Source organism: Staurois parvus, unplaced genomic scaffold, assembly GCF_062004578.1.
Source record: "Staurois parvus isolate SC_StPar_1 unplaced genomic scaffold, SC_StPar_1.0 ptg000118l, whole genome shotgun sequence".
In the NCBI taxonomy this organism is placed as follows: domain Eukaryota; kingdom Metazoa; phylum Chordata; class Amphibia; order Anura; family Ranidae; genus Staurois; species Staurois parvus.
In genome coordinates this window covers 4,873,214-4,894,731 of record NW_028317914.1, presented here as the reverse complement: position 1 = coordinate 4,894,731, position 21,518 = coordinate 4,873,214, and the positions used below count along the sequence as shown (strand labels likewise).

The window sequence follows — 21,518 nt, the reverse complement described above, 5'->3', positions numbered from 1 at the left end:
CCAGTCTGGGGAGATCTCAAACATGCAGTTCATGCAAGACAAACAAAGACTTTGCATGATCTGGAGACATTTTGCCAAGACAAATGGGCAGCTATACCATCTGCAAGAATTTGGGGACTCAAAGACAACTATTAAGATCAACAGCACAACCACTGGTCTTTCCCCCTCATGCCAGTGTGCTAGGTATAATCCTAGACCTCTCCTTCGGGCCCCACATCCAATCACTGGCTAAATCCTGCCACCTCAACCTCTGCAACATTTCCAAAATCCACCCTTTCCTGACTGATAACACCACAAAAACAACTTATGCACGCCTTGGTAATATCCCGCCTTGATTACTGCAACTCCCTCCTCACTGGTCTACTGTTACACAAGTTATCCCCTCTTCAGTCTATTATGAATGCTGCTGCAAGACTCATATACCTTACCAACCGATCAGCGACTGCTGCCCCTCTCTGCCAATCCCTTCACTGGCTTCCACTAACCCAACATATAAAATTCAAAATACTAACCACAAAGCCTTCCACAACACTGCCCCTAGCTACATCACCAACTTCATCAGATGTTGTCCAAATCGCCTGCTCCGCTCCTACTAAGACATCTTGCTCTCTAGCTCCCTCATCCCCTCCTCACACACTCGCCTCCAGGACTTCTCCAGTGCCTGTCCCATTCTCTGGAACTTCCTACCCCAGTATATCCGGTCGGTCCCCGCCCTGTCTGCCTTTAGGTGAGCATTGAAAAGTCACTTATTCAGGGATGCCTACCCAACCTCCACTTAAGAACTGTACTTGAGCCAACTCCATCAGATTATCACCTTTTGTACAAACTCCCCCATCCTTTAGATCGTAAACTCCACGAGCAGGGCCCTTCTATTGCTTCTGTATTGAAATCTATTGTATTGCAATGTCTCTCTTTATATTGTAAAGCGCTGCGCAAACTGCTGGCGTGATATAAATTCTGTATAATAATAACAACTAGTACAAAAGACTGCATGCTGTCATTGATGCTAAAGGGGGCAATACACAGTATTAAGAACAAAGGGTATACAGACTTTTGAACAGGGTCATTTCATTTGTTTACTTGTTGCCATGTTTTGTTTTATGATGGATTCCTTTTACACGTGTTCTTTAAAAATGGTACATACTATTAACAATTCTCCAAGGGAATACCTTAAGCTTTTAAAAAAACAAAAAAAAACAAAAAACAAACCTCATTCAATACATCTCCATTAACACTAAATATTCTATTTAAATACCCACTTTTGAGATTTTCACAGGTTTGGGCATCCCACTTACTTTTTTTTAATTCGTTTCTTGTCATGTCTCGGGGATATAATACGAACAGAAATCCCCCCAACAGGAAAAAAAGAAAGCTTTCATGTCAACTTTAAGAAAGAGGAGTTTTACCTGGCAAATTGACTTCCATCAGGTATTTCATACACAACACATTGGGATGATAAAAACATGTTTCTGTGATTGATGGAAAACGAGGTAGGTCTAGCAATACTCCAAGCTCATGGGTCAGTTCAATAATTTTTCTGTACAAGGGGAAGGACTATAGAGAGAAAAAATAATGTTATACATTTTGTTTAAAACTTTTCGCATAACTCATAAGGGAAGAAAAATAAAGCATTTCATCGGCATTATAGTACAATACCCAACCACAGACCAGTGCAGCATTTAATGATTTTGAAAGCTAGAAGTGAAGGTCATGTTGTTCAAATATGACCAAACTTGGTCAGAAACAGGGCTGCAAAAGAACCGTAACAAACAGCTACCTGCTGAATAATATATTTTGCACCTTGGTATAACTGGAGGAAATTTTGTAACTACTATAGGTTAGAAAAAAAAAACACGGTATAATCTGGTACACTCTTTCCTCTAGAGCAACCAGTATCCAACTGGTTTGTTTTCGTGTTCTCGATCATTTCTTTATATCCATGTTTCAGGGCCAGTTCACACCAGAATCGCAGAGGAACGAGCGCCATGCTCCTGTGCGATTCCTATGTGTTCCCCTGCAGTGCAATTTTGAGCCCATTCACTTGAACTGAAATCATACTCAACTGCATATAAAGTAGTGCATACACTACGGCTGAAAAATGCACCACATCAAATCGCATGGTATTGCGGTACAATGTGATCTGGTGCCAGCAAATGCATTTTGTAATCTGCATTTTGTAATTTGCGGTTAATGTACTGGCACCTGCAGCAAAACACAGAGGCAGTACACTTTGAACGCCGTTGCGGGAAACTCACACAGAACGTACCCTTCCAGCACCACGTTCTGGTGTGAACTGGTCCTTGTATACATACAGTACCTACCTTATGATTCATAACACAGCTATGAAAAAGAAATGCTGGAAATCACTGAAGTAGACATTGCTACCCCAGTCATCTCCATCTATTGCACTGCTACATTCTGAATAAAGGAAGTCACCTGCTCGGCATGGACACCATACAGAGAATGCAAAGTGTTTGCTGACTGGACGAGGTGGAGAGGCAGGTTGGTGAGGTCATTTCATTTCTGGAACTCATTTTTAAAGCAGAAGTAGAAGTTCCTGTCACTTTAGTTTGTTTATACCAAGCTGAACAAAGCATATCACTCTGTAGTGTGTTTTTGTCTCAATCCAGAGTGCTAAGCGTCATTTGTGTCTGCTGCTTGTTGTTCTGCTACAAGCATGACAAGTTTTCCTGACACCAAGAGAAAAATGGTGACAGAGGACACAGCATGTGATTGACAGTCTCAGCTCTGTTGCTGGGTGCTGTGTGAAGGGGATGTGTCCCTTCCCTCCAATCAGCGATCAGAGCTCTCCTCACTATTGTAACAGAAGCTCCCTGCCCCCTGCTTTTCAGATCTGAGAGATCCTGTGTAAATGTTGCACTTTGAAAGGATGTAGGGGAAAAATGGGTGTAGATAAGAGGTACAGCTTATGTAGAAGGATCTGTTTCATCTCGGTGTATCAACTGAGGCCAGTCATTTCACTATGTATACAGTGGGGATCGAAAGTTTGGGCACCCCAGCTAAAAATTTGTATTAATGTGCATAAAGAAGCCAAGGAAAGATGGAAAAATCTCCAAAAGGCATCAAATTACAGATTAGACATTCTTATAATATGTCAACAAAAGTTAGATTTTATTTCCATCATTTACACTTTCAAAATAACAGAAAACCAAAAAATGGTGTCTGCAAAAGTTTGGGCACCCTGCAGAATTTATAGCATGCGCTGCCCCCTTTGCAAAGCTGAGACCTGCCAGTGTCATGGATTGTTCTCAATCATCATCTGGGAAGACCAGATGATGTCAATCTCAAAGGTTTTAAATGCCCAGACTAATCTGACCTTGCCCCAACAATCAGCACCATGGGTTCTTCTAAGCAGTTCTCTAGAAAACTGAAACTGAAAATAGTTGACGCTCACAAAGCTGGAGAAGGCTATAAGAAGATAGCAAAGCGTTTTCAGATGTCAATATCCTCTGTTCGGAATGTAATTAAGAAATGGCAGTCATCAGGAACAGTGGAAGGTAAAACAAGATCTGGAAGACCAAGAAAAATATCAGACAGAACAGCTCGCAGGATTGTGAGAAAAACAATTCAAAACCCACGTTTGACTGCACTATCCCTCCAGAAAGATCTGGCAGACACTGGAGTTGTGGTACACTATTCCACTATAAAGAGATACTTGTACAATAATGGTCTTCATGGAAGAAGAGAAAACCTCTTCTACGTCCTCACCACAAAAATCATCGTTTGAACTTTGCAAATGAACATATAGACAAGCCTGATGCATTTTGGAAACAAGTTCTGTGGACCGATGAGGTTAAAATTGAACTTTTTGGCCGGAATGAGCAAAGGTACGTTTGGAGAAGAAGGGGCACAGAATTTAATGAAAAGAACCTCTGTCCAACTGTTAAGCATGGGGTTGGATCAATCATGCTTTGGGGTTGTGTTGCAGCCAGTGGCACAGGGAACATCTCACGAGTACAAGGAAAAATGGATTCAATAAAATTTCAGCAAATTGTGGATGGTAACTTGATGCCATCTGTGAAAAAGCTGAAGTTAAAGAGAGGATGGCTTCTACAAATGGATAATGATCCTAAACACACCTCGAAATCCACGGGGGATTACATCAAGAGGCGTAAACTGAAGGTTTTGCCATGGCCTTCACAATCTCCTGACCTCAACATAATTGAAAATCTATGGATAGACCTTAAAAGAGCAGTGCGTGACAGACAGCCCAGAAATCTCAAAGAACTGGAAGACTTTTGTAAGGAAGAATGGGCAAAGATACCTCAAACAAGAATTGAAAGACTCTTGGTTGGCTACAAAAAGCGTTTACAAGCTGTGATACTTGCCAAAGGGGGAAGTACAAGATATTAACTCTGCAGGGTGCCCAAACTTTTGCAGACGCCATTTTTTGTTTTCTGTTATTTTGAAAGTGTAAATGATGGAAATAAAATCTAACTTTTGTTGACATATTACAAGAATGTCTAATCTGTAATTTGATGCCTTTTGGAGATTTTTCCATCTTTCCTTGGCTTCTTTATGCACATTAATACAAATTTTTAGCTGGGGTGCCCAAACTTTCGATCCCCACTGTATGTAAGGGATAGCAACCATTTTTGGCAAGCTTGGCCAAAACAAAGTGACAGGAAACCTGGAATTTAGCTTTAAGACCCTTTTGTGTGACTTCTCTTTCTGATCTTCTAGCACTACCTGTGGACTGGTAAACATGTTGAACAGTAATGCTTATATTTGCAACCTGGGCAGAGCCAATAAAATCATTCCCTTAAAACCCCTTCAACTAACTGTGCGACCTACTTTGCTGCTGTATAGTACACATGCAGCCAAGTTTACGAAGCCAATAATCCAATTTTTATACAGGTAATTTTCAGCTTCTTTGGTTATCATCAGTGAATTAAGTGGTTAAACCATGGATTTTATGGAAATGATTTATATGACAATAACATAAAAAAAAAAAAAAAAAAAAAACACAGTCGGATGATGATGGAGAGGGGTGATGAAACAAAAGTCTAATTGTTTTTTTTTTTTTACCTAATGCATTCCCTGCACTGTGAGCAGACAGGCATTTTATTGCAGAAGAGACATGCAATGTCTTGTTTACAATAAAAACATACCTACCTACCTGCTCACAGTGATCCCTGGACTGTGAACTGTGCACTGCATGTTGATGCTATTATATATGCTGTATGTAGACCCACCTGCAGGGGTGATGCGGGGTATCTGCACAACTGCTTGTGACGACAAGGGGCAAAAATGTGATTGCTACATAAATACCATCAGTGTGTTCACAACTATGGGTAGTATTAAAAAAAAAAAAAAAATCAGGAGGTATTCATTCTCTCAAACTGGATGTACATGTGTTCTGTGCAAATGAGGGAAAAACAAATATTACTGGGCTATTTGTCTTCAGGTTAAATGTTTTTCACTCATACAGAATACAGTAAATCACAAAAACACTGCATTATAGCCACTAAATGGAATGGAAAACTATAGTAAATAAGTATTTATTTCCTATGATCATCAGCTCTTTCTAGTGGCCATAGACTCATTCTATGCTGTATGAATGAAAAATATTCAAGCTAGAGAGAAAATAGCCTTATAATATTTGTTTTTGCCTCCATTCACACAGAACAAATGTACATGCAGGTTTACAGGAGGACAAATAGCTCTGCAACTTTTTTTGCAACACCCATGTAAAAAATAAAGAATATTTTCTCTTTGCGTATATCCCTTTCCTTACCCCATTATAACATCTGCAGTTGGAACATACAACAGATGCATAAGGTTTTATTAAAAATTATCAACACGATGATCTAAAGATTACATAAGATAGAGGAGAACCTCATACTTATTTTGCTTTGAATCTTTGTGGTTTCTATGTATAATTCTGATGGTATACCCAGTCTGTATAATCCCTAAATTGTCTGTCAGTGTTTGCTGCTGTCAATAAAAATAGAACATTAATAAAATGTTTACTGGAGTTCCCAAATGCAGGGAAAATGTGGATTACAGTGAGTGACTGGTCTTCTGCAAACAGTACAAACCAAGCCAACACCGGCACATGCAAACATGACAAGATGAATGGACCAGATCTGCCCAGACATTATCAGGGTGAGGTGAACAGCGCTGCTCCTCTTCTCGGCCTTGACAGTACATAGAAGTGGGTGGCAGTTCTAAAAACATGTGAAGACAAAGATCTACACAAAGATAATATACCTTCTCACGCTCTATTACAGGGTTTAGCATACTGTATAGCACATAAAACTGAATAGCAGTGGTGTACAATGCTATGTTTTAGTTTCAATTACTTTTATTAAATTTTTTAGGTTAAGAGAAGTTATCCCCCTTAAGGAGATATAATGCTACAGAACAGATGGGCTTTATTTGTAAAAAGCAGCAGATAGAGAAATTTGGTGTTTACAAATTCAAAATCAATTGTTTTTTTAACTGAAAGTAAATCTATTATTGGTCCTTGTATAAAAGCAATGCATTCCGACATACCTACAATAACATGTTTTTTTTAAAGTAAGAAAAAAAATATTTTTTCAAACAACATAATAAGCAAACTAGGTCATTATTATACAGTAGCTACTTTATGAAGAGTTGCAGCCAACTCCCTGAGTGTAAAATCACTGAGGGCAAAAGAGCAAGCAACAAAGGGAGGAGTGAACAGATTCCTGTTTCAATGATGGTCACAACAGAAATTCAATCAACCAGTACTGAAACAGCAGTCGAACATACAGAATACCATACAAATAGCCAGAGAAAAGATGCAAGTGGTCACAGGTAAAACCATCAGAACAGCAAGAGCAACAGGTAAATGGGAGGATGCAAGGAGATTGAATGTGCATTTCCAAATGGCTGTGAGTAAAGGTAACAAAGTTTACTGGGTGAAGCAATGCAACAAGCTAGAAGAGGTCTGTATTGAAGGGCTCAAACACCATTAACTGCTTGCAACAAGGTGTTAAGTGCAGATGGGGAGAATAGGCTATACTCTGGCAATGATGAGGCCCAGCCCCACCCAGGAATGTGGGGAAATGGAAGAGGATGATAAAGACAATAACAAGGCCCCAAGCGTCTACCCTATCCCAATGGAATTGATGGAGCCTGATCTACTAATAACCATCACAGCCCTTTGCCAGTAAATCTGGGAAAACAAACCACAGGACTGAAAAATTCTATGCATCCCTCTTCCAAAAAAGGGCAACTCCAAGTACTGCTCCAACTTTAACCACTTCCTGTCAGAACACTTTCACCCCCTTCCTGTCCAGGGCAATTTTCAGCTTTCAGCGCTATCACACTTTGAATGACAATTGCGCGGACATGCAACACTGTACCCATATGAATTTTTTACCATTTTTTTTAGATAGATAAAGCTTTATTTTGGTTGTATTTTTTCACGATGGCATTTTTATTTTTTTTGCTATTTAAATGAAAATGTCCAAAAATTTTGAAAAAAAGTGTTATTCTCATAAAATTTTGCAAATAAATAATATTCCATCATAAACCTTGGCCAAAATTTACTCCGTTATCTTTTTAGTAAAAAAACAAATAAGCCAAATTAGTTTAACCAAAAATTATAATTTTTAAACATTTTTTTTTACAGTTTGTTTTTTTTTGTTTTTTTTTCTACATACTGTCACCCTAGCAGTAGAGTGTCACCATGGTGACACTGTACAACTTGTGTGGGGGGGGTGAAGTTGTTTTTTGTTTTGTTTTTTTTACACTGATTGCTTTTACACCCATATAGGATGTAAAAGCAATCATTTCTCTCTCTCTCTCTGTCTGCATTCTTGCAGCCATTGAGAACTGAGTGAGCTGTGATTGGTCACAGCTTGTCACATGGTACAAGACTGTTGTGCATAGCCTTGTACCATGTGACCTTTGTGATCATTCACAGATTTCACATGTAGTAAGCAATGACTTCACAAGTGACATCTTGCATGTGATCACTGATTGGCCAATCAGTGATCACATAATCGAGAACTCGTACAGAGGTCCCGTCTGATGATCGGTGTTTCACTGTGTCCGGAGGACACAGCGGGCACCGGATTGCGGTGCTGCGCGCTTCCAGGGAGCACGCACAAGCAGGGAGCAGGGAGGCCATTGATAAACGGCCACCCGACCCTGCACTGCCACCGTCCGGCCGTTTATATACAACGGCCAGATGGGAGGTGGTTAAAACAACTGCCCTTATTCCTCGTGCTAGGAAAATTCTTAAGATCATACATCTGGTACTGATCTTAAAAAGAATGTTCAAGTCAGCCTTTGTTAGGGTCATGGCAGCCATGACCATATTACAAATTTGCACTGGATCAGAAAACCTTATGAATTTCAAAAGAACATCCACATATGCTTTAGTGACTACTAGAAAGCTTTGACTGTGTTAATCACAACAGGCTATGGAGAGCCCGACAAGAGCTGGGGTTGCTAACATATATCTTGTCAAGTTGATATAAATCGCTGTACACAAACAGAAACCATGGTGCAAACATATATGGGGACACTGGTTGAAGAGAGAAGGAGGGTGCAGCAAGGTTGAATGCTTTCCCCTTTCTTGTTCAACCTGTATGCTGAAATGATCTAAGTAAGCTGGAGCTTGGAGTTAGGTTGCGAGTAAAATTTGGAGGAAGGAACATCAATAATGTTCAATATGTTGATGACACAAACCCCCTCTTAGAAAGATGGCCTGAAACATCTGATCAAAAACATCAAAAGAGAAAAACAAGAAGCTTGGCCTCTGCTTCAGCATCAAAAAGACCAAGATCATGACCACTGGAAGGAATAGATATGCTAAAATGGCAATTGGCAGTGAAGATTTAATTTTCCTTGGATCGAAGATCGATCGAACTGATGACTTCAGTCCAGTAATAAAGTGCTGTATCACACTGGGTCGCACAGTGATGATGAGCATGAGCCAAATATGGAAAAGCAAGGTTGTTAGTTTGGCATCCAAATTCATGCTTCCGTTTTCTCCATAGCTACCTATGACTGTGAAAGCTGGACCAGGAAAAAACTTGATAAGAGGAAAATCAACACATTTGAGCTATAATGCTGAGAGGCCAAAGCAAATTCCATGGATAGCAAAGATAACTAACAAGCAAATAATGAAGAGCATAAAACCAGAAGTTTCACTTGATGGCAAAATTGACAAATCTCAGGCTGACTAATTTCATGTCATGTGATCTGGAAAATGCTATTATGCTCAGATTGGTTAGTGGCAAATGGGAGCCAGGCCACCAAAGAACACGATGGTTAGACACCAACAACTAAAAAGAAGTAGCACAAGATCAAAAATGGACTAAACAGATAAAACACACACACAGACAAACAAAACTACAACTGCTAGTAGATGAGTTACATGGCTAGCCTTGCTAGTGGCAGTAAAATACGATAACACAAAAAAAAGGAGGAAAACAAATAGGTGAATGCTACAGAATGACATTTAAAAGTGTTTCTAAAGGCAACTTTGTTTTAAATTAAAATAACACATTATACTTAACTGCTCCTTGCAGCCGCCAAAACTCGTTTAGGACACTTAAAAAAAGCAAAAAAAAAAAAAAAAAAAAAAAGCACCCAAGACACCATTTAAGTGATTTTTTTTTTTTTTTTTATTAAGGGGGAAGTGTTTTCTTCCACCACCCCTGATATTCATTTGTCGAACGCACCATAAACTCCACAGGTTACCAAAGACAAGCCCCTCCAAGGCTTAAAATGTAGCTTCATTTTTGCTGCACAGCAAAGCAAACGCTACCCGTCAGTCCAATGTCCATATTATGCATTGTAGGCGGCTTTGCTAAGTGTTCTGGGAGTGGCAAAAACATGCCCCAAACACCGGTTTCTGAAGTCAATGTAACCCACCCGCAAGATGTGGTGACTACATTTGTTTTTTTAGGCTTCCCTCCTCTTTATCTTAACCTGGTGATCCTGCCAGTAACACAACTCCTGTTCTAGGGTGACAGCGCTCTAGGATACCCTCCTGATTTGTACTACAAGTAACCCCCCCAAACTCCCTAACAGAGAGGAGGTGCTCTTTATTTCACAGGAGATAGCAGGGATGGTAGGCAGCATTGTTTGACACGGGACACGGATTTCTATCAGGATCAACCTGTATTTTTCTGTACTTGCAGAAAATATACTTAGGCTGGAAAAAAGAAAACTAACGTCACCACCACATCCAAGGACTAGTGGGCTACAATGTTTCACATTTTTGTTTTTTAGTTTGGTTACATGAAAGTGTAAAAATAGAAGTAAATCACATAGAGGGCAACAGCAACCTGCGCTAGTACTGGACTGCATGCACCCTATTCAATCTTAAGCTTTTCTGTCAGCATTCTTCAGCTAATTGCCAAATATCTTGCCTCAAAAAAAACAGTTAAACTAATTTTCTGTTTCTGTCATGACTCATATACAGTATAATGCCTATTAATATCAAGCTGAGAGACATTCACCATTAGAAAAAAAAAATCAAGCCATTTGGACTATATTATCTATGTCCAGTGATATACAAGAGGAGAGAAGGAAGGGGAGAAGATGAAAATGGAAGCAGGCAGGCTTGTAGGCTCAGATACAGCCTGACAATGCAGTAGGGTTGATAAGTGCAAATTTTAAGTTGGCCATATACTGATAGAATTTTATTTGAAACTGTTAATTTTAAGAACATTCAGTTGATTTTCTAATCATTAATGGGGTCAAATTTATATTTGTTTTTTAATATTTAAATGAGGACAGAAATTTGTTCTAAAGTGAATGAGTTTCTCACAGTGTATATAGTTTTTGTTTGGGAAAGTCCATTTATTTCAAAATCAAATATAAAAGCAAGCAAACGTTTCTTTCAAACGTACTGAGAATTTTTATACAAAAGTTTGTTCAACATTTCGAGTAAATATTCACATATTCTACTAGTTAATGGCCAGGTTTAGGTCTCATTCACATGGGCTCTTGTCCAGAAAGCGGATTCCTGTGGCTGGAATCACAGGTGGTTCCAGAAAGCTGTGGTGCTCAGCCTTTACAAGGCAATGACAGGTTGACAGAAGCCTCAGCTTTCTGACACTATTTAGAGGTATGTGTACATTCAGCTGTTACCTGAGGCTAGAGACAGATGAGTCCTGGATGAATATTGTCTGAATGGCCCCATAGTGCATTCAAAATGCAACTGTTTGTGCAAAACAAATGTACAATATGAAGATGATTATTGTATTTGTTCTCCATCAATGTTTGATCAAAGTTGTTTATGCCATTCAGATGCCTCATGAGAGATTGAGGTCTTGCCAAATCAAGAAGGCCTAGGCACCTAGAACTAAAATGTACTGGGGATTCAGTTTGGACCACCTGTGGGTCTAGGCCTTCCTCCTTCACACTTTAGGTCCTCTTTAACAAGACCCAATTTCCAATTCTGAAAAGGTTCAAGACAAAAGTCAGACAAAATATCAAGGTTATGTATGCCAAACAACTCATCTCCAATATTCATTTTTACAGGACAGTGTACATTATTATGCACCTGCATACACATAATGTATGAGAACTTCCTATAAGAAAATAACTCATGTTTTATGCTCTGTAAAGATTATTATTACCAATAATAAAGAATCCAGGTCTAAAAATACTTCAATTGTATTTGACTCATCTATTGCACATTGGAATTCCTTTGTCTTAACATAGAACACTGTCTGTTTTAAACCACACACCTTAAATACTACATGCACAAAAACCTGCTTGAATCCTACGTCCGCCGTAAAGAACAAAACCATATGGGATTTTTTTGTCCTTTCCTTAGGAGAGCAAACATACATCCCTCATTGATTGGAGATGAAAAAAGCCTGTAGAACTATACGTGAACCTTTACAATGCTAATTATATACTGAACTTTTTTTTTCTCTTAGAAGAGAGTTCAGCACATAAAAACAGTCCCTGGAAATGCTGGGAAAAAATGTTTTATAGAAATCTCACAAAATCTAGCAGGGATTTGTTTTCTCGATTAGGTCATAGCCAAGACAAGTAAGGGCAAGCTAGAGTTTCTGTTACACAACAGATTACTCCCAGGTAAAAGCCGAGCACAATGCCAAACACTCTCTTGTACTATATGGAAAGAGAGAGCCTCACCCATGCTTGCAGTGGGCTTTCCAAGTACATTTTCACAGAGTTCTCAAGGAGATCTGAGCATCTGTGTCACAGGAGAAATGTCAGTTTATGACTGTGGGCAAATAATACTCCCTGGCTTATTTGTCAGGCCAAGGCTCACTGAATAGCTATAGGCTTAACACAGCCATGTATAATATTGTTGGCAGAATCAGAAATTTATGGCTCCTGCAGCTTCTCTGTTTATCAGTGATGGGATTTAAATGATGTATAATTTTGTACTGTTACTAAATATTAGTCAGCACCAGGCTGCATAGGTACATCATTGTAATGCATTTCTGAAATCTGGACTATCATCCATTTCAAGTGCCTGCACAACACATACTTTTACTCAACAAAAAATTATTTTTTATTTTAAGGCATCATGCACAATGCACCTGTTAAATGCCTGTTTGACTTTTTTTCTGCCTCTAAATGATCCTCTATGTTATCCTATGTGTCCATGCACATATAGGCATTTAGAGGAGTTTGGAGGCAGGGGCACTTAGGGGCAGAAATATGAATGCACCAAAATTGTGTTCATGAGAAGAGCTTTTGGACACAAAAACCACCCAACACATCTAAATACTGAGTGCATTTAGCGCTTGGACATTTCAACATTTCAATGGCCAGAATAAAATGAATATTCTGGCTAACTAAATAAACACCTAAGCGCTTGACACGCCTAAATGCATTAGAAAACACATGGCTTAGGTGTGTTTTTTTTTTTTTAAGACAATCGTTTACAAAAGCCCCAGTGTGCATTAAATCTAAATGTTCACTTTGTGACTAAGGCAAAGCTTCATTCACTGTAACCACCAAGATAAAATCCTATTTCTTAAATTTCCCTTGCAAGTAACTGAAAAGTTTTGCCTCATTTGCAAAGTTAACCTTCCCTTTGCTAAATGAACTTCCTCTACTACTTCAGTAAATCAACTACTTTGTTCCATTAATCTTCATACTCTACCATATAGCAAAAGGCAACAAATGTGAATACCCTGGTACTTCGGGGTATGCAGGAACAAGTGAAAATCCCCCTTCCTCCCCACCTAGCAGCGCTTTGTACCTGAGTAACCAACTACCAGGGCTGCAATCATGTAGAACAGGGGTCCCCAAACTGCGGCCCATAGGCAGGATGTGGCCTTTTGCTTGCTTTTATCTGGCCCTTGGGGCACTCCACTGATGCAAGGAACTATCCATTCCACTGACACCAAAGACAGGGCACTATTCCCCCCACTGACACCAACAATGGGGCACTATTCCTCCCACTGACACCAATGAAAGGGCACTATTCCTCCCACTGACACCAATGACTGGGGCACTATTCCACCCGACACCAACGATGGGGCACTATTTCTCCCACTGACACCCACGATGAGACACTATTCCTCCCACTGACACCAATGATTGGGCATGATTCCTCCCACTGACACGAACAATGAGGGCACCATTCCTCCCACTGACACCAATGATAGGACACTATTCCTCCCACTGACACCAATTATGTACATTTTTTTACCCCCATTTAGTAAACCAAACACTATTCCTCCCACTGACATCATTTATGGGGTACCATTCCTCCCACTGACACCAACAATGGGGCACAATTTCTCCCACTGGCACCAATGATGGGACACTATTCTTCCCACTGACACCAATGATTGGGCACTATTCCTTCCACTGACACGAACAATGGGGCACTAATCCTCCTACTGACACCAATGATGGGACACTGTTCCTCCCACGGACACCGATTACGTAAAACATTTTTTACCCCCATAAGTAAACCAAGCCCATGGCATTATTCACACCCACTGGCCACAGTCCAGCCACCTAAAGATTGAAGGGCAGTAAACTGGCTCTTTGTTTCAAAAGTTTGGAGACCCCTGACGTAGAACAAGGAGAGTTAACATAGCCTGGTAAGATTCGAATAACTCAAATGTACACAGTACTTAAGGTAAACCTGGCAGCAAACTGGGGCAGATGAGAAGTGAGAGGAAGGCAAGTCATGACTGTTCACAGTATTAATAAAAAACAACCTCCTGCGCTCAAATGTGGTACTCAAAGACTAACAGGTTTCCACTGTTCTAATTCCAAGCTGAATGGTGCTACTAAGCTATGCTGCCCTCTTAGGACTGAGGGTGTCCCTATATGCACAGCACTCAAAAACAACAAAGAGGACACACCAGTCTTGCACATTTCCTTTAAACACTATTTATTGATTCATAAAAACTATATACACACACAATAAAATGAGCTCACAAGTGCATCAACATATTCAAAATCTCAGACACCAAATCTGTAGCACTTGTTCTCCAGCTTGGGAAGAAACTATCCAAGTCCAATATGGCTGACGCGTTTTAAGGGGTAACCCCTCTTCATCAGGGCCATCAGAGTTTGTAAGTATATAAGGAAATATGAAATATGCAATTTCCCTATTTAGGTTGTCTAGTTGTCTCACAAATATCTAAGAAAGCTTCTAATATCCTGGTTACCTTAGTTGACTTCATACCAAAGGAATGTCATTAGAAACTGGCCAGGTCCTTAAATGGTCATTTTGCTTGCAAGGGGAGTTGGTGGGGGGTTGGTCATTCCTTACACACAAGTCGTATACACTACAGTTATAACTTTGACTAATCAGTCTCATGTCAGGGCTTGCTATGTATGTGTCTGTGATCATCTGCCACGCCACGCAAGCGGGCGGGACTCCAATGGCAAAAAGGCATCTTTAGTTAAGTATTCTTGTTACATTTTCTAATATTATTATCTATAACATTCATTACTTAATTAAATGTTATACTTCTAAATATTTGTGTGATGTCTCTTTGCATATATCAAATACAACCTCAAAAATGTAAACTATCACGTATCTGTGATAAAATAGTATAATAATTGTTTTTATAAATTGGGTAATGAAGGTAATGTGCCCGGCTAGTGCGCCTGCTTTCCATTGTTTTTCATTAGGAATTACAATGTTGCCTGAAAAACTAACCTGTTACTATGGCCAGTGTGGCAACCTGGAATGTTTATATAATATCTTCAAAAGACACTGTCCCTTTGTCCATTCAGGGCAAAGTGACATTGTGTGTTTACAGGCCACCCCTCAACCACTTTATATTCCAGCACTGCCCCAGTGTTTCTTCCTCTGTGGCCTCCACTGCAAAATACCTGGTGCTTCTGGGTACCAACATTATGTAGGGCTCAGGTGTGTGTGTGTGTATATATATATATATATTATTACACAAACATACATATATAAACAAACATACACACACTAGGCCCCTAGCACTTTCACATGATGAAGGGGCTGACATCACTGCTGCATCTGAGCTCCAACATCAGCCTACACCAGGTATTTGGTGGTGGCTGAATTGGAGATAAAATGGCACAGAAGCACTGTGAAGGCAAGTATGAAGTGTTTGAGAAGTAGGCTTTACACAGACAGACAACACAAACATTATATATACATACACACATACATATATATATATATATATATATATATATATATATATACACATACATACATACATACATACAATCACACACACACAACACACACACACACAGTATATAAAATTTTAAAGAAAAAAAACCACAAAAACACAAAATTCCTGCAAAGTTTCAAAATCAAAAAGGGTTTTTTTTAAATGTTTTGGTTACTTTAATACAATCCATCACAAGAAATAAACTATAAAACATAAACACATTTAAAACATTCCCATAATGTGTAAGAAGTGTAGTGGCTTAAATGGAGGCAAAACCATGCCAACATGCCAGGGCATCCACTGATCTAAGGTAAGGGAAAGGCAGTATAGGTAGTAATAGAGGGATGAGGTGGGAACAATTAGGCTTTATGTTTGATTATAAGTAATGGGAACATATTGCTTTTGCAAAGTGCTACTGGATGGGAATACCTGTCATGAAAACCAATAACCAGATGTGAAGGGAAACAGAATCTGCATTAACTGGTGTGTTGAAGAAGGCACAATAGTACAGAGAAGACAAACTTTTCACAAATCAACAGTATGTTCAAGTGCTATGATGTGCTTGTAAGTTATGCCAGTTTTCTTTTACAATGAATTTTATTATAGACAGCACAACAAAGAAACAGTCAAAAGCAAGCTCATTGACACAAAAAAAATAAGGTGTACAATTCTATTGATAGAGGACATAGCAAATGCACTGAAGTATTAACACGGAGAGAAACGGAGTACAGAAACACAATATGTAAAAGGATGGAATTAAACTTTATAAATTGCATTAATAGCAAACAAGTAGTGACCAATGAGCTAGTGAGCAAAGGCCAAGGATAGTCACCAAAATCACATACAGATAATAGGAAAAGCGGAGCATGAAGTCTCACTGGACGCACATCGGAACTCTACATCAAGGACTCTCAAGAAAGTCCGACAAATGTATAAAACATTACAGGCACAGTTCTATAGGGGTATCACAATCAGCGAATGCAACATGAAAACTGACAAAAACGAAAGAAAGAGAAAGAAAAGAGAAAGGTGGAGAAGGGAGAAGCAAGAATAGTAAAAACAAAGAAAGGGCTCCAGGGGATCGCGCCAGGAGAGTCTTGCAGTAGATCGACCGGAGGGTCTGGTCAAATCTAGTCGGTTGAACCACATCAATCCAGGGAAGCCAGATCTGCAGAAACTTTGTGTGGGTGTCCAACAGTATAGCCGTTAGATTCTCATTAACCATTATAAAATTCATCCAATTCTTAACGGCTTTGAAGCTAAGAAGAGGGGTTTTCCAAGCTCTCACGATCGTCAATTTGGTAGCCGTAAATAGATGTGATGCGAACTGCTGCTCAGGATGGAGTAGGCCTACTAATGGTTTAAATAATAGCGCCTCGTATGGGTTACGCTTAATATCTGTGTGTAGCATAGTGCGGAGGACGGCATAGACCCTAATCTATAGTCTGCATATCTTGGGGCAAGTCCACCAAATATGGGCCATGGTACTTCTTTGTTGACAACCCCAAAAGCAAGTTGGAGAATATGAGGGAATAAACTGAGCCAGCTGGGCAGGCGTATAATACCATCTGTAAAGGACCTTGTAGGCATTTTCTAATATAACATTCCTCGAGCATTTAGACAATGCTTGAGTCATGATCCACCAGTCTTGCTGATCTAGACAACCACCGAGTTCCGATTGCCAATGCTGATAAGAGCGAACCGGGGATGTCCTATAAGAAATTACAGCAGAGTAGACAAGGGAGATCAAGCCTGGCGCATGAGGCCTGTGCCTTCAAAGACTTCTGAAGGGGTCAGCCTATAGGGTCCCAAATGGGCTCGTAATAATGTAGTAAGAAAGTGATGGAGTTGGAGGTAGCTAAAATGTTCCCTCAACAAGATGTCATGAGAAGAACGGAGAGTCTCAAAAGTGAGTATCCGAGTAGGAGAGAGCAAGGAGTGAAGCCATGAGCTGGCCACTACGCAAACTGTCCAGGGTTGTCAAGGCCCAGGGGAAACAATGGGTTGTGGAATAGGAGCATCAAAGGTAAGTGAGCGGAAATGAGACCAGCAGAATATTTAATGGAGTCCCAAAGTCGAAGCGTATGTGTTAATGTCGGACTACGAGGCGAAGGGCAACAAACAGGGGGGAGCCACGGCAAAGAAGAAAGTGGTGTCGGGTGGGAGTCCATCAGATCCACTATGGCCCACAGGGGAATATTGCGAGAAGCGTGAAGATGGACTAGTGGAGCAATATTCGCCACTAAGTAGTATGCATGAAGTTTCGGGACAGACAATCCACCTTCGTTTCCACGGGCAAATAAAATTATTTTGTTAATTCTAGGGCGTGAGGAGCCCCAGATGAAAGACAGAAGCTTCTGTTGATGAATGGATAAGATATGCAAAGGGACAGGGATTGGTAAAACATGAAACACATATAATAATTTTGGGAGATAAGTCATATGGATCACATTAATTCTACCGAACCATGAAAGCAGAGATGACCCCAAGAAGACAACATTTTCGTCAAATCCTTAAAGACAGAGGGGAAATTAGCCCGATACAGTCCTTCGTAAGACGGGGTGATCTTAATCCCCAGGTATGGCAAGACCGAAAGCCATTGAAAAGAAAACAATTGTTTCAGTGTTGCCAGCAGCGTGGGGGAAAGGGTAATAGACATGGCTTTAGATTTAGCGGGAGTTATGCCAGTTTTCTGTTTCACCAACAGGTTTACTTTAAGCCTCAACTGGCCTCTAATGGCAGGTGACCATTGTAGAATAATCTACACAACAAAGTAAAACTGCTGAATATTTCAACATCTGTGTCGACATGGAGACTATTACATGCTGTGTATATTTTACTTTTAGATAAAATTTATTTTAAAGATTTACTGTACTTTCTCCACAAGAAGTAGATTTTCTTTGTCTACACACTCATCCAACTGCATATTACAAATCAACCTCTAGACTGAAAGAGTACAATGGGGTGATGGAAAGGAAGCTTTACATTGATATTCTTCTAAACAGGGGGAGGGTTTTTTGAAAAAAAAAAAAAAGGAATTAAAGAACAAAAAGAATACCTCAAAGTTCACTGCAAATGAAAGAGTGAAAAAACAGGCTAATCAACATTTTTATCATGCCTGAAAAATTTCCAGATTCCAGTATGTTCCTGCTCTCAAATGCAAATGTTACTGTATGGTACAGTACAAACAATTTACTAGTAAAGTAAAAATGATACCTGGGTTGTATATAAAACTGACCAAGCAAACCAGTTCCATCTCTATATATTAAAACTCAATTGCTCCCAGGACTGAAAACTTCAATCAGCTGGAAGTTATGAAAGCAAAACAACTTCTTCTGGTTCCACCAGTAATGCTCATACAGTCTGCCAAACCGGACAGTTCTCTGCTAGCAAAAGAAGCTAAGGCTTCTAAGGCTACAAAGGACCTGAAAATCTGGAACAAGTCACCATAATGTATCTATTACGTATATCTTCTGTAAAAATATTCAACATTGGAAAAGTCATCCTTTTGCCAATGTCAAATGCCAAAGTCAAACCCACATTAATTAGGCATTTCTATGCCAGCTCAAGGACATAAGGCTATGTATAAAAGTGTAAGGACTATTCAGACTTAGGTGTGTGTTGAAATTCATTCCTTTGTGTGCTGAAGCACCAAAATACGTTGATTGTTTCGGTGGGCCCACTGGCAAAAAAAAGTGAGTGATGAGGAATGTGAATGCAACACAAAACCTGTTGTTGTACTGCCTGCTAAAGCACACAAGCAAGCAAATGCCACCTAAGAACCTTAGTTTTTATCATCAGTTATTACAATAAGATTCAAATTTTAATATGGCAGTTGTTCATATGACCGTGTGTGTGTTGAAAGCAAAGCCAGTACTTAGTATGAACACTGTGATCTCACCAGCCATTTAAGTATATTCTTGGGGTTCCCTTCCAGATGAAGATGCAGTGCTTGGGCCTCAGTAGCCAGTGGTCAGGCCCAAACAGTTTTGTGTGACAGAGGGGTGACATCATAAACCCTGTGTAAAATCTAACACCATCTGACACAGCATTAAATAGGATATTTTGTGGCAGCTTTGATAGAGGAAGGAGAGATTATAAGTGGGTCTTGGGGGGGTGGGGTTTGGGGGGCTTAAAGAGACTCCATCACATTGCTATGAATGGCAAAGTGACAGGCAATTTAAAGCTAATGTCTAGGGGCAAAGAAATACTTTTTATTCCTTCCAGTCTTGTAAAGTCACAGTTCCTTTGTCTTCTTCTCCTGTACAGGAGAAGGGTACTTCTTACTACTGCAATGAACAGCATTACATAATGATGCTTAAGGGCTGTTCAGTGTAGTAAATCTGATAGATGACGATGCCGCAGGAGGCGGGTCCACGACAGTCTGGGATGAGAGCAGGGGTCTCCAAACTGCAGCCTTTGCCTTTATGTGGCTCCTGGGGCACTATTCATCCCAATGAAGAAAATCAGATAACACTCCTTCACTGATTTCAATGGTGGGGCACCATTTCTCCCACAGACACCAATATTAGGGCACTATTTCTCCTACTAACATCAATGTCAGAGCACTATTCCTCCCACGGATATCAATGATGGGGCACTACTCCTCCCACTGACACAATCAGGGAACTATTTCTTCCAATGACACTAATGAAGGGGCACTATTTCTCTTTCTACTGACTGCAGGTGCTTTGTAATTGTTTTACTCCCACTGACCACCAAGCCTGAGATATTGTTCACTTCCACTGATGCTGGGGAATTTTCTACTCCCACTGGCCACAGTCTGCCCCCCCTAAAATCTGAAGAACAGTAAACTGGCCCTTTGTTTAGAAGGTTAGGAGACCCCTAGTTTAGAAGAAGCTCAATCCAAAAGACTGAGGACATCTAGTGGTGGAATAGAACCACTGTGGAAACAGAGAGCTCTAAACTGAAGGTGAGTATTTCAGCAACAGTTGCGTTCTTTATTTTTACTATTATTTGCTTTTATTATTTTTTACAAGTCAAGAATGAATGGCAACATAGTTTCAAAGGCTTCCAAGAGCATGCTAAATAAATCTGATGTGCCCATGAGTTGTCCTAAATAACCCTGGAGTCCACCTATAAATTTCCGAACCAAGCAGCTTCTATCCTGGTCAGTAAACATCTATAGCTATTACACTAGATATGTACATTTTAAAAGCTCTCTTGATCATAAGCCAGTTTATAACACATAGATAAAGACTGGAGATACGCACAAAACAACAAACTGACAAAAAGGTATGTTACAATACAGGCCAATAAAAATTGCTTATCAGCAGTCACCAACCCATTTTCTAATATTGTCTTTTTCCCTTCAATTATAAAGATGATTTACCAGTATTGGAATTCTTTAACTTCGCGCTTGCAGGTTGAATATAATATATATTTTATAGATGTCAGATATATAAATCAAGAACCTGTCATATGATTACTATGACAGCCAATCATATGGCTCAGCTGCCAGTTTCGCTCACTCACAGAGGCACATTGAAAGAAGCAGCCAGGTGGTTAAAGCTGTTAAAGTGTATTTAAAGCAAAACCTTTTTTTTTTTTTTTTTTTTATAGTTTTATATAGGAGAAAGGGTTAAAAACCTATGTCAGGTTTTTACTGCTGTCTGTGTCCCCAATTGGGCGGGGGTGTACCCTCTCTCTGTCTGTCATAGTGACAGTTGTCATTGGTATAGATTAGAATGTGACAGGAAATCCCACATTTTAGAGTCAACAGGAGGTGACAGGAAATTTTCCATTGGGAACAAATGTCTAAGAATGGATTTCCTCTAGTTTTGGAGAGATTTCGTTTAATTTCCTTTTGTTTCTCTGGGACACAAAATGAAGGGAAATCTTTCTGATGTGAAAAAGCAGAACAAAACTGACAGG

At 39.7% G+C, this 21,518-nt stretch overlaps 1 protein-coding gene across 2 annotated transcripts in view; it reads right to left on the bottom strand.

The window, feature by feature from the left end:
* TAF1B (TATA-box binding protein associated factor, RNA polymerase I subunit B) overlaps positions 1-21,518 on the bottom strand; it is a 168,655-nt gene that overhangs the window by 84,609 nt on the left and 62,528 nt on the right. For both annotated transcript variants that reach the window (XM_089672031.1, XM_089672032.1), the window contains exon 9: positions 1,407-1,554. In XM_089672031.1, coding sequence (XP_089528157.1) covers positions 1,407-1,554 — 148 coding nt within the window. The remainder of the gene's footprint in view (positions 1-1,406; positions 1,555-21,518) is intronic.